At 39.8% G+C, this 12,669-nt stretch overlaps 1 protein-coding gene across 4 annotated transcripts in view; it reads right to left on the minus strand.

The window, feature by feature from the left end:
* Positions 1-12,669, minus strand: part of MARCHF8 (membrane associated ring-CH-type finger 8) — a gene marked incomplete at both ends in the record, with an annotated part of 76,977 nt that overhangs the window by 34,421 nt on the left and 29,887 nt on the right. For 2 of the 4 annotated variants that reach the window (XM_084244411.1, XM_084244409.1), the window contains one exon: positions 1,006-1,020. The exons of the other annotated variants lie outside the window; for them this stretch is intronic. In XM_084244411.1, the coding sequence (XP_084100537.1) occupies positions 1,006-1,017 (12 nt within the window). Of the gene's footprint in view, positions 1-1,005; positions 1,021-12,669 lie in introns of those variants that run through there. 4 annotated transcript variants of the gene reach the window in all.

Genomic DNA, 12,669 nt, shown 5'->3' on the forward strand with positions numbered 1-12,669 from the left:
GCCTATGTGGTTGTATAAGCAAGTAATCTTTATGAAAGACTATTCAATTGTACTCAGAGAACACATTTCTTTACCATCTACCATGTGCCAAATATTATTCTAAATCCTTGGGAACATAAAACAGAGAGCTCCCCCTTATGAAAAGTCTTAAGACTTTGCAGAACAAGGCTGTCTGTCTTCTCTGGTTGTCTCAGAGCTCAGAGTGTATGTGTTCAGGGGGTGTTGGTTTACTAAGACTTTCAAAACTACAAAGAATATTTCATGATGAAATACGTATATCCAATTTGACCCAGATCCCCTGATGCTAATTCTCTTTATCTCTACTATTTTGTTCCCACAGCTCAAAAGCATCTCATAAGCTAAGCAAAGTTAACAGACAGCATACATATAAAATAAGACAGACAAGCAAATGGAACATTAGAATGTCCTTACCAAATGAAATTACAAGTCTGGCAGGCACACACACACACACACACGATAAGTAACAAAGACCCTTTGTTACTGTCCCGTTTTCTATCATTTTCCAGCGTATGAGCAGCTAAAAAATCCTTCCAGAATGAATGCTTTAAGGTGCTTTCTGAAAACAATACTTCCTCTAGAAAATACAATGGAGTCTGCAGCTGAGCTCATTCAAATTACAAACAAAATAGTCTTTCTCAGGATTTTCCAAAGTCATAATTGCAAGACTTAAACCATATGGGCAATATTACATCAATAAAAAAAAGCATTTTTTTATACCAAGAGTAGGAGGATATCATGGAAAAAAATGCTATACTTTACCTACTTTAATGTTTATTTCGCTTACGCATACCTTTCATAATCTCAAAAACCATTATGTTAGAAACAAAGCACATCCTTAAAAATGGAATTAAATTACTATGCTTCTCAATAGTGAGGCACCCTTGTCAAATTCCAGTTCTGTATAGATTTGTTCCACAAATCCACAAATGCCATTCCTAAAATTAATGAGAAATCCAACCACTGCTGACAGGGCACTTCTCCTACCTGAAGCTTCATTTTCCAGCAAAATGCATCTGAGTTCTAAGTGCAGCTCTTCCCAGCAGCATGCTCCTTAGGTTCTGCCTGCACAGCAGCTGCAGCCCTACAGCAGTCAGCAGAAGCACGTCGTCTGGCTACTGGACGTGTGTGGGCTTGCTGGAGCCCTCAGCATTCACTCCTGTGATCAAACTGGACTAGCTACTTCCTCCAGCTGATTTCCAAGGCACTAGGTAATGAATGAATAATTCATGACAAGTCCATTCCAACAACCAATTTCTGTTCTATGGTCTACTCTCCACAGCAAACTGCAATGTAAAGATTCTAAACTGTACCTGATGGGGATGCAAGGAATGAAAGTTCAGTTTTCTAGTCAGTGACAGTAAATGTCACTAGAACTGTTTGCTTTTCTTTCAAGCTAACCTATCACCCAAATTTATTGAAGGAATTTGTTTTAAAATAGAAAAGGTAAAAGATTAACCACAGTTATCTGACAGAGAAAAAAAAAAATTTTTTTTTCCCTCCACAAAACCTTTCCCACATAGTGAGCTCTGGTTGTAGGAAAAACAGCAAAGTGCTGACCCTGAGATCAGCAGGTCAGTATTTAGCAAAAGATCCATTTCTGCAAGGCATCGAAATCATCATGTGGTGGGGGAAGGGAGCTTTCAGTTTTAAATTGCTTTAAAGGGGAATTTTCCTGGTCTCTCAAGCTATAAATAAATCTTTCAGCTCATTGTTATTCTTCTAAGAAGAACATGAACATTCATTTTCACCAATTTGTCAGTGCTCCCACATTTCCAAATGAGTGATATCTTAAAGCAGTCAATTCTCTACAACCAAACGCTAAAATTCCCAGAGAAACTTGAACATAAAAAAGAAAGGCTCATACTCCTACCTCAGCTCTGCCTCCTGAAGTCTAGTCCCTCACCCATCATTTTTACCTGCTGCTTCAAATCTTTCTCTTTCTTCTATACTCATTCTGCAGAAGTTTTTGCACTGTAAATACCTCAAGCTTTTCCTCTCTGGGTAAGTTAATTTTTCAGCTATGACTATTCTGTAACTAGCTGCTTCTAATTTATTTGTTCTGCAGCTTGGTTTTCAATGTGGCTCTGACTCTATTTTTTCCCTTTCACTTCACTGTCATTTTATTATATCATTTCTAAATCTGCATTTAATGAAACCCGGGTTCTTAACAGCTTACTCCTTAACAGTTTACTTGGATATTCTCTTCTTTTATTAACAGTTTCTTTCCATAATACACACTGTGCCCTTCTCTCAATCATGCTATGGGTGCACAGGTCTGGCCATGTCCCCTTACTGGCTCACGCTTCACAGGGATGTCCTGAGGGGCTCCTTTGTGTTACTGTGTAGCTTAGGGATGCATTCTAGCAGCCTCTGCACGTGTGTTGGGGGAAAGGGGCTTATGGAGTATGAAAGAGGGAAAAGGGAACAAGTAGCTCACTTGGGCTAGGATTACAGTGGCTCAAAGTCTCTCTTTTCTTCCCATGACTCATTCCTTTCCGTCCCCAATATTTTTTAATTCCCTCACTTCTTATGAGATTTCCTTCCCAGCAGGCAGAGTCAGCCCAAGATGTTCTCATCCTCCTTTGCAGTCATTCCATTTCCTCCAAATCGTAAGTATCCTGGGAAACCCTCCCCACTATCCCTGGTCAAGCTGACAAGACAGCAAGACCACTGACTTAGACTTGAAGCTGATGAAGCAGCTATGCAAAAATCTACTGCCTGCAGGTAAACCAGTCCTTCAACCCCAACTAATGACCAAGGAACCTCATTAAGTAGATTAGGGCCAGGCCTCCCGGGTGGCGGTGGCGCAGCAGGTTGAGCACCATGCTGTGAAGATGTCTGCAGGCTCTGCAGCGGGGGTTCAATTCCTGGCCCACCAGGGAGAAACTCACATGGCAGACCTCTCCTGCCTCACCCACTGCTCCCCTCAGCAGTGTCTTCATCTGCCTGTTCTGTTCCCCACTCTGTCTCTGGTGAATTCTCTCACCCTCCCGCGCCTCTGACTGTACCCCAGCTCTTGTATAAATAAATCAATCTTTAAAAAAAAAAAAAAAAGATGATGATCAGGGCAACAGGTACCCAGACTTCAATCTCAACAGCACATTCTTTAGAAAACAGGGGGGTGATTAAAACCCCCAGCAATTGCTTTCTCTGGTGTATCAACATATATTTAGGTCAAAATAACCTGGGACCAAAAGCTCTTTCCCCCGACCCCCAAGAATAATTACATTTTTGACTTCAATGACTCACTGTTCCCTCTATATAAATTAAACTCAAATGTATGATTGCTAGGGCTGTTCTGACAAAGTAAAAATCTGTCTGACTTCTTCCCAGGTTCAAATCCTCATTTTGATTACCTAATAAATTCTTTGTCTAATTATTACTGAGACTTTTATTCCAGTTAACACTTCACCTCCCTTCACCCTGACCCAGCCCATGAGTAAGATAAGGGTAGCCCTGTCACCTGTGGCTCACAATGTGTCCTTTCTTCCACTTACTATGTTCCAAAGAGACAGGTTTGTATACGTTCCCTTCTGTCAGGGGTTCTGCTAACTTCCAGTTTACTGTTAAAGATAATCAGCACTAGGTTTTATCGCTATTCTATCTTCCTTCTCTACTTCTTTTCCAGTGTGGACAAACCAAAACAGTGATCTCCAATCTCTACAAGACGATGCTGTCACATATTCAGGGAAGGGCTTCCATACACCTGGAATTCCCAGAGCTCCAACAGGACTGCCTATACCCACCCACCTCCTGCCAGAGCCATGAGAGATTTCTCAGTATTTTGTTGACTTCCCTTTTCTCTCATCAAGCCTCTGTGTGGGGTTAAGAATGATTCTAAGTCAAACCCTCTGAATTCTTGGAAACTCATTTCTCTCATTGACCATTTCTCTCTTTGAATTTGCTGCTGATAATATTTCTGCCAGTTCTTATTTATTTGCTTTTCATATCACAAAATCTAAAAGGATAAATACTTGGAAATTTTGCTTTACTCTGCCATAGTAAAACAGCAATCACGTTATGATATGATCACATCAGATACAGTTCTATCTCAAAAGACTCAGCACAATATGTCAAAGCAGTAGCTCTGTAACAAAATGACAACAGTGGATATATTCTTAGTTGCCTATGTGAAAAGTTTACCTGGGAAGCCATTTTTAAAATGGAGTGGGGAAGTTATTCCAGAGAAATTGCATCACTAGTCTTCTTTTGTAGGTCAAAGATCTTTGGATTAGGCCAAAAGCAACTGTTTTAAAAAACCATCAAACAAGCAATTGTATGAGATGTCATCTGGATCTCAGGAACTGATGAGGATGAACTTTTATTCAAGAGTAGAATGGTTTGGTTCCCTTTTCCTCCTTTTTAGGGACTCAGTAATGAATTATGTATAGCCAGGAAGTTTATGTTTTGTTAACAATAATCCACTCTTTAACCATTTACATATCTTTTTCTTCCATAAAAATCTCTCATCTTTATACTTCCTTGGGGCACATTTTAGGTTTTCTACCTAATTTCTGTGTATTGCAAATGACAATTCTTTGATCCAAATAAATGTTCTTTGCCTTTTAATTGCTTTCTAAAGTTATAGGTTAACATCTAGAACCAGTCCTTCCCTTTTGCTCCGCAACAGATTCCTGACTCTCTTCAGCATTCCCCTCTCCCCAGAGAGAACATGTATCTTGGGATGCTGACCTCACCCTTTGTCCCTGGAGCAGGCTGACCTGCAAAAGTTCACTTCTATCTCATGACCTTAGGTCTGCTGGTGGCATCTGGGAAATACCTTCTTACCCTCAGAGAGAACAACAACTTTTCTTTCTTTCTTCCACCCATGCACAGAGCCATAAACAGCCCTGAATCTCACCAAAAACAATCTATAGTGTCAAGGGAAATGTGCTTTGAGATGAAGCAAACCCCGTGAATAGCAGAGCAGAAAGAACCTGGGTCCTTGAGTACACTGCTGAGAATGCCAGATCAACAACTCTGAAGGTTATCCTTCTCTTTTATAGGAACCTCCTTTTATATGAGCTAGTAAAGCTTTTTATTGTTTAAGCCAGGGTGACCTGGTTGTTCTGTTACTTGGAAGCTGCAAGTGTCCAAACTGAAGGCACTTGCCATATCTACTTACAATATGTTCCTTATGTTCACATATGTATTTTTTTTAAGATTTATTTGTTCATGCATACAAGAACCAGGGTACAGGTCAGAGGTGGCGGGGTGGGGGGAGACGATTCACCAGAGACAGAGTGGGGAATATAACAGGCAGACTGACGAAGTACACTGCTGAGGGGAGCAGTGGGCCAGGCAGGAGTGGTATGTATGCTGCGCCATGTGGGATTCTCACTGGCCAGGCAGGATTGAACCCACACTGCAGAGGCTGTGGACAGCTTCACAGCACTGTACTCAACCCACTGTGCCACCAGGGGAGGCCCACATATGTATTTTATAAACTAACATATTAACTTCAAACTGATTACTAACAATCAAGAGTGGTTCAGGACACTTTAACGAGTGATTCTCAGAATTAACAGACATAAAGAGCTAGTTCAATCCAAAGCAAAGCCTAAATCCATGAGTAATATAGCAGCTCTGGCTATTTCTCCTCATCACTCCTAGTAACACAGAACTCCTGCTTCCTGTAATCTTAAAACCTACTCTCTTGAATGCTGCCCAACACCCTGGCCAAGATATTCAGTTTACTCTAATGTTTACTTTATTCTTACCTTTACAGTATGCTTGTTTGAGTCTTTCAGAAGGATCGTATTTCTTTAACTCCTACAGACAGCCCAAGAGAGCACCTATGGGAACCTATTAAACATTTGGACATGATTATCTCTATAAGCCCAGTCCTGGCCTGGCCATCTGATCCCATCTCAGCAGCGCACCCTGCCCTAGACACTGGTGTAGCTTTCTAGCCAGAGCCACCTTCTCACTTATATGCCACATTCAAGAGAATTCTTGAAGCTACCAGCATCATGACATTGTTCTAGGTCAGAATGCTCTAATAAAGCATGCATCCTACACTAATTAAAACAACTTAGCTTTCCAAATACTGTACTTGTCAGAGGACCTGGAAACATCACTAGTTTAATAACACAAGCTTTGAGGGTTCCACTGGGGACTGCATAAGAAAACCTTTGCCAAATTTTTCCAACTGCCATGTTAAACATTTTTGACCTGCTCTTAAAATGAAAATACAAATACACAAGTATGAATTACAATTATCATTTTCAAGTGATTAAGTATGTCTTCCTTCAAACATGGATAGAACCACCCTAAATGCTACAAGGGACTTCTGTTGACGAGTAAAATATGACACCTATAGGTAAGGAGTTTATATTTTATTATGGGATGTAAACAAACATACAATTTCAACATTGTGTTGAAATTAAATAAATGCCACATCAGAGATATAGATGCTAGTTTTTATTTATTTCTTTCACAAATCTACCAACTACTACCCACCCGTGGAGGAAGAGAATAATAATGTCCCTGATGGACACATAAGTCAGAAAGTTAATTTATAAATAATTTAGATGAACTTCCTTAAATACAGGAAAAATATAGTATCCACAGTAACATTTTTAAACTTTTAAGCAAACCTTAAATAACTGACATACTATGCATTATATGTACTCTACATTGTATCATTAAATTCCTTCAATGCTGGAAAAATCAAAGCTGATAGCATAAGCCAGGATAAAAAGTATAAAGATATATATGGTTTCAGCAAAGCAAAGTTGGGCTAAGACAGATGGGAGTGAGATCTGAAATAGGTGTCAAGTAGGATTCTGACGTGAGTAGTCACCAGGTTTCCCAGGGGAACTCAAACATGTGCTTTTATTCTGCCCTAAAGCTTATCTAAGCTATGAATCCATTACCACACAAAAGAGGATATGGAGCAAATACCAAGGTGGGAAACCTACTGCAAGTATATTGCTAAAAACAAATCAGTCTAGGAGCAAGAATATAATTTAATGTTTTATTAATAGAAGGCAGAAAATACAAAATATTTTATGAGAATTAAGTATAGCTTATATAAATATTTCATGATATAATTCAATAGAAAAAGCATCAACTACTTTGTTGTATGATGCACATTTTATCTGAAGGAAATCACAAAATATTTTCTTCCCATATTTTATCTGGACAATCTCGTATAGTCCAGGAAAATATTCCAGTCACGTTTTTAAAAATTGGATCAGGGGCCTCCCTTGTGGTGCACGGAGTTAAGCTTCAAAGAAGTAATCCATAGCTACTACAGCACGAGTTCGATCCCCAGCCAGGGAGCTGACCCACATGGCATACCAGACCTCTCCTGTCTCGCCCGCTGCTCCCTTCAGTGTATTTCAGTCAATCTGCCTATTCTGTTCCCCACTCTGTCTCTGGTGAATCCTCTCACCACCACCTCTACGTCTGGCCTACACCCTAGCTCTTATATGCATAAATACATAAATCTTTTTTTTTTTAAGATTTATTTTTATTTATTTATACAAGCACTGGGTACAGTCAGAAGCGCGGGAGGGTGAGAGAATTCACCAGAGTCAGAGCGGGGAGCAGAGCAGGCAGAAGAACCAAAGCACACTGCTGAGGGGAGCAGTGGGCGGCAGGAGAGGTCTGCGCGCCATGTGGGACCCTCACCCGGTGGCCAGGGATCGAACCGGCGCTGCAGAGGCTGCAGACAGCTTCACAACCCAGTGCTCAACCCCTGCGCCACCAGGGAGGCCCTAAATACATAAATCTTAAAAAAAATAAATAAATAAAAACTGGATCCCTAACAAGTACTGCTTCATCTGCTCTAATGACATATCCCAGCAACAAAAATTTGGGAATAGCTGAAAAATTAGCTTACCTTTAAATATGTTATATTTTTTTAAAAGCCATCTTTATTACCTGAAACTTACCCTTGCTCTGCTCTCAAATATTTCTCTCTCAAAGAATAGCACTGGGCACATGAAAGAGTTTAGCTCACTTTTATCCATTTATAATCTACTGATTATAATCATGCAAACATGACAATATAACCTAGTTCTAAAGCCTCCTACAATTTACATAAGATCGGAAAAGATAAACTACCAAGGCAAATATATAGTGATTTGGCTATTTATTAAAAGATTTCCTGAAACAGTAATTCTAATTCCCCCTTTGTTTGACGAGCTAAGGTATTTAATTCCCTAGGACAATGCTATAGAGGTAACATTAAGGTGTAAGACTTTCTTCTTCAGAGTGAAAAAGCTACCATGAGTGGAGACGCAGGTGGACAACTTGAAGGAGCAGTTTTTAGTTCAAGAATACATGGGGTTTATAGTTGCTTGTTGATTTTGATTTTTACTTTATTATAATTAGTCATTTTCCTGGTCCCTTATTTAGGTTTTCTAAATCCCTGCTATGAGTGAGACCATCCGGTATTTTTCTTTTTCTTTCTGGCTTATTTCAATGAGCATGATCCCTTCCAGCTCCATCCATGTTGCTGCAAACTGCATGAGTTTATCTTTTTTGATTGCTGAGTAATATTCCATTGTGTGTATGTACCACATCTTCTTGATCCAGTCATCTATTTTTGGGCATTTGGGTTGTTTCCATAGCTTAGCTATTGTAAACAGTAAATCAACAAGCAACTATAAAGCAGAGACACAATGCAGGGGATGGGGGAGGAGAAGTAGGATCAAAACAAGGGGGGTGGGAATTGTATAGGGACTATAACCAAGATGAAAATACATACATTGTGCAAAAATTTAAAATGATGTAAAAAAATATATAAATGAAAAAAACAAAAAATAAATAAAAAAGAGATGACCTGGGGGAAAAAAAGAATACATGGGGGCCTCCCTGGTGGCACATGGGGTTGAAGTCAGCACTATCAAGCTATCGCCAGCCACTGCAGCATACGTTTGATTCTGCCGAGGAGCTAATCCACATGGCGCAGACCTCTCCTGTTTCGCCTGCTGCTTCCCTGAGCAATGTATTTTAGTAGATCCGCCTGTTCTGCTCCCCCACTCTGTTTCTGGTAAATTCTCTCACCCACCCCCACCTCTGGTCTACATACCAGTTCTTGTATGCATAAATAAATAAAAATAAATCTTTAAATGAAAAAAAAGGAGGATGCAAAAACAGATCCCTGAAGCTCGCCCATGCTTGCATTCCCTTTGAAAAATCTGCACACACCTCCTGTACATGGACACACCAGCTGGAAAGCCAGCCTTTAATGCATCAGAAAAGCAAGATCAACAAGAAACACGGTAAGCTGTACACTTGAAAGACCTTGAAGTACAGATGTTGATAGTGTAACTTGCAAAACCCTGAACAAAGAAGAAAATATCCTAAAATACAAGACAGAGAAAAGAATGCACTCACAACTTTCATTTTGAATATTCAGCTAATGTGGTGTGTTGAGTATAACATTGCTGATTAGCAATAACCACATTTTAAAAACAAAAACACTATTTCAACAGGTGAGCATAAACATTAACCAATGTTTGCATAATCTTAAAATATCATTAAAAATTTAGAATAAAATTTAAATACATATGAATACCTAAGAGGCAACTACTTAGGTAATGCATTTACTGGTCTTTAAATTTTGCTTACTGTTTATCACTGTTTACTGTAACACTGGCTATGGACAAAAACATATTCTTTTATTTCCCAAAATTTCTTTTGAAAAATTCTTTCAACCTACAGAAAAACTGAAAGAATAGTATAATGGATAGACTGTATCCTTCACATAGATGCATGAAGCATTAAAAAATTTGCCATATCTGGGGCCTCCCCAGTGGCGCAGCGGTTGAGCGCTGGGTTGCGAAGCTGCCCGCAGCCTCTGCGTGCGGCGCCGGTTCGATCCCCGGCTGCTCCCCGGCCACCAGAGGAGGGTCCCACATGGCGCGCAGACCTCTCCTGCCGCCCGCTGCTCCCCTCAGCAGTGTCCTTCGGTCCTTCTGCCTGCTCTGCTCCCCGCTCTGGCTCTGGTGAATTCTCTCACCCTCCCACGCTTCTGACTGTATCCAGTGCTTGTATAAATAAATAAATAAAAATCTTAAAAAATAAATAAAGGTATTTAAAAAAAAAAAAAATTTGCCATATCTGCCCTCTCTCTAAATACATACATACACCCAATTCTTTTCCTTGTTATTTTTTCTATTTTTGGCTAAACCATTTGAAAGTAAGTTGGAGGCATTATGTAGGCTGCCCCTAAATATCTGTATGCATTTTTATGAATAAAAGCATTGCCTTATATAACCACCATACCATTTTACAACTAAGAAAATTAACCATAATTTCCTATCATCTAGTATATACATAATATTCAAGTTATACAACTGTTTCAAAAAACAGTTTATAGCTGCTAGTTTTCCTAAAAAGTTCCAACAAGATTTACACACTATGTTTGCTTCTGATGCCTCTTAAATCTAAAATAGCCCCATACACATTTTTCTGTTTTTCATAATAATTTTTAAGTGAGAACCAAAGTTCAAATCTTCCTCAAAACTTTTAGTATTGGGCCTCCCCAGTGGCGCAGCAGTTGTGCGCTGGGTTGCGAAGCTGCCTGCGGCCTCTGCAATGCTGTTTCGATCCCAGGCTGCTCCCCGGCCACCAGAGGAGGGTCCCGAATGGCGCGCAGACCTCTCCTGCAGCCCACTGCTCCCCTCAGCAGTGTACTTTGGTCTTTCTGCCTGCTCTGCTCCCCTCTCTGGCTCTGGTGAATTCTCTCACCCTCCTGTGCTTCTGACTGTATCCAGTGCTTGTACAAATAAATAAATAAATATTAAAAAAAAAAAAAAGTCCTCAACTCTTTAACAAAAAAAAAACTTCTAGTATTACCTAAATTCAATACAATAATTTTTTTCAAAGTATTATCAAAGTTTACTTGGTAAAAGTCCCTGTGGCTGTGAGTTAGATTTGGGCTATCAACTACTATCAGTAGACTGGAATAGAAGGAACACTGAGGCCAAGAAAAGATGGTGACACTTACTGAGTAGCCATAAGATATGCTGGTAAGCAACAGCTAGGCCAAATTCAGCAGAATGCAAGGTCTCCCAGCTAATCTGGGGAAAAGACCTTTGTTCTCCAGAAATAGATATTGATATACTTTGGGGAACAGTATAAAAGCTGAGTATGTCTTTCACAATTTGGGTGTGTGTGCTCTGCTTATAGGTGCTCATGACACAGATAATAACACACTCATTATGCTTTACTCAGCTTAAGTCTAATACAAATCCAAAGCTTTGAAGCAAAAGATAGTTATTAAGACTTCCTTGCAACTGTAACCACCATTGGCTGTTTACATATTGCCTAAACCCTGCAGGCAGGCACGCAAAAATAAACAAACAAATCAGCACTAAAGTGACTGAATGAAAGGGATAACAGCTCATTGGCTATAAATGACTGAATGAAAGGGATAATAACAGCTCATCGGCTATACAAAATTGGTATGAAAGATATAAAATATTCTAAAATGCAGCAAGCACCAAAGGTTCTTGTCAAGCATCTGAATCAAGCTCAGATGCTTGATTGTATTAAAAGGTGTGGAAGTGGAGCCAGACAGGGTGCTTTAAGAGGGACATATGGTTAGAAAAGTTAGAGCAGTCTTTGAAGAGCAAATGAATTCACTTAGTTAATGTTTGTAAAGCCGGGCCTCCCCAATGGCGCAGAGGGTTGAACACAGCACTGTGAGGCTGTCCGCAGCCTCTGCAATGCAGGTTCGATTCCCGGCTGGCCAGGGAGATTCCCACATGGCAAAGCAGACCTCTCCTGTCACAGCCGCTGCTCCCCTCAGCAGTGTATTTCAGTCGTTCTGCTCCCTGCTCTGTCTCTGTTGAATTCTCTCACCCTCCTGTGCCTCTGGCTTGTACCCCAGTGCTTGTATAAATCAATCTTTAAAAAAAAAAAGGCAATTTCTCAAATAAAAAAAAATATTTATAAAGCCCTTACAAGAAGAGTAACTTTACAAAGTAAATATAAGTATATGCTATGTTAATTAAATAAGATAAATCCTTAGTGGTAGCTTCACCTATAACATATGACTGTATATCTCCACTTACTAGCGAGATACCTATTAAGCGTATTCACTGCAACGTGTAGAATTTTTATGTGTAGAATTTTAGGTAATATTGAAAACAGAAATGTTTTTATACATATACACATAATTCATAGTACACTGGGGAAACTGAGTTGCCCCCCCAAAATATAATACCCAACTCCCAAATTCAAACATATAAAAATCCTGGATAAAATAACAAAACACAATATATAGCCAAACACTAAAACAAGGAAGAAAATTTCCCAAGGGCCCAGAGCAGGAAAACATGCATAGTAAGGAAAAATACCTAAGGAAAAAGGCTTGAATTGTATGTTCACAAAGATAAAGTAAAAATAAAAAAACACAATGAAAGGACAGGAGACTATGAAAAACAAAGTATGTAATAAAAACATGTAGATATTAAAATGAAAATCTCAATGGTAGGACTAGACCTGGCTAAAGAAGGGGTCAGTGAGCAGAAGAACACTGAAGAAATTATCTAGAGTGCAGCATACAAAAAGTCAGAGAGGGGCCTCCCCGGTGGCGCAACAGTTGAGTGCTGGGCTGCAAAGCTGCCTGCAGCCTCTGCAGCCCCAGTTCTATCCCCGGCCGCAGGTGAGGGTCCCACATGGCAT

The sequence above is a fragment of the Talpa europaea genome, assembly GCF_964194135.1.
Source record: "Talpa europaea genome assembly, chromosome: 10".
NCBI classification, from domain to species: Eukaryota; Metazoa; Chordata; class Mammalia; order Eulipotyphla; family Talpidae; genus Talpa; species Talpa europaea.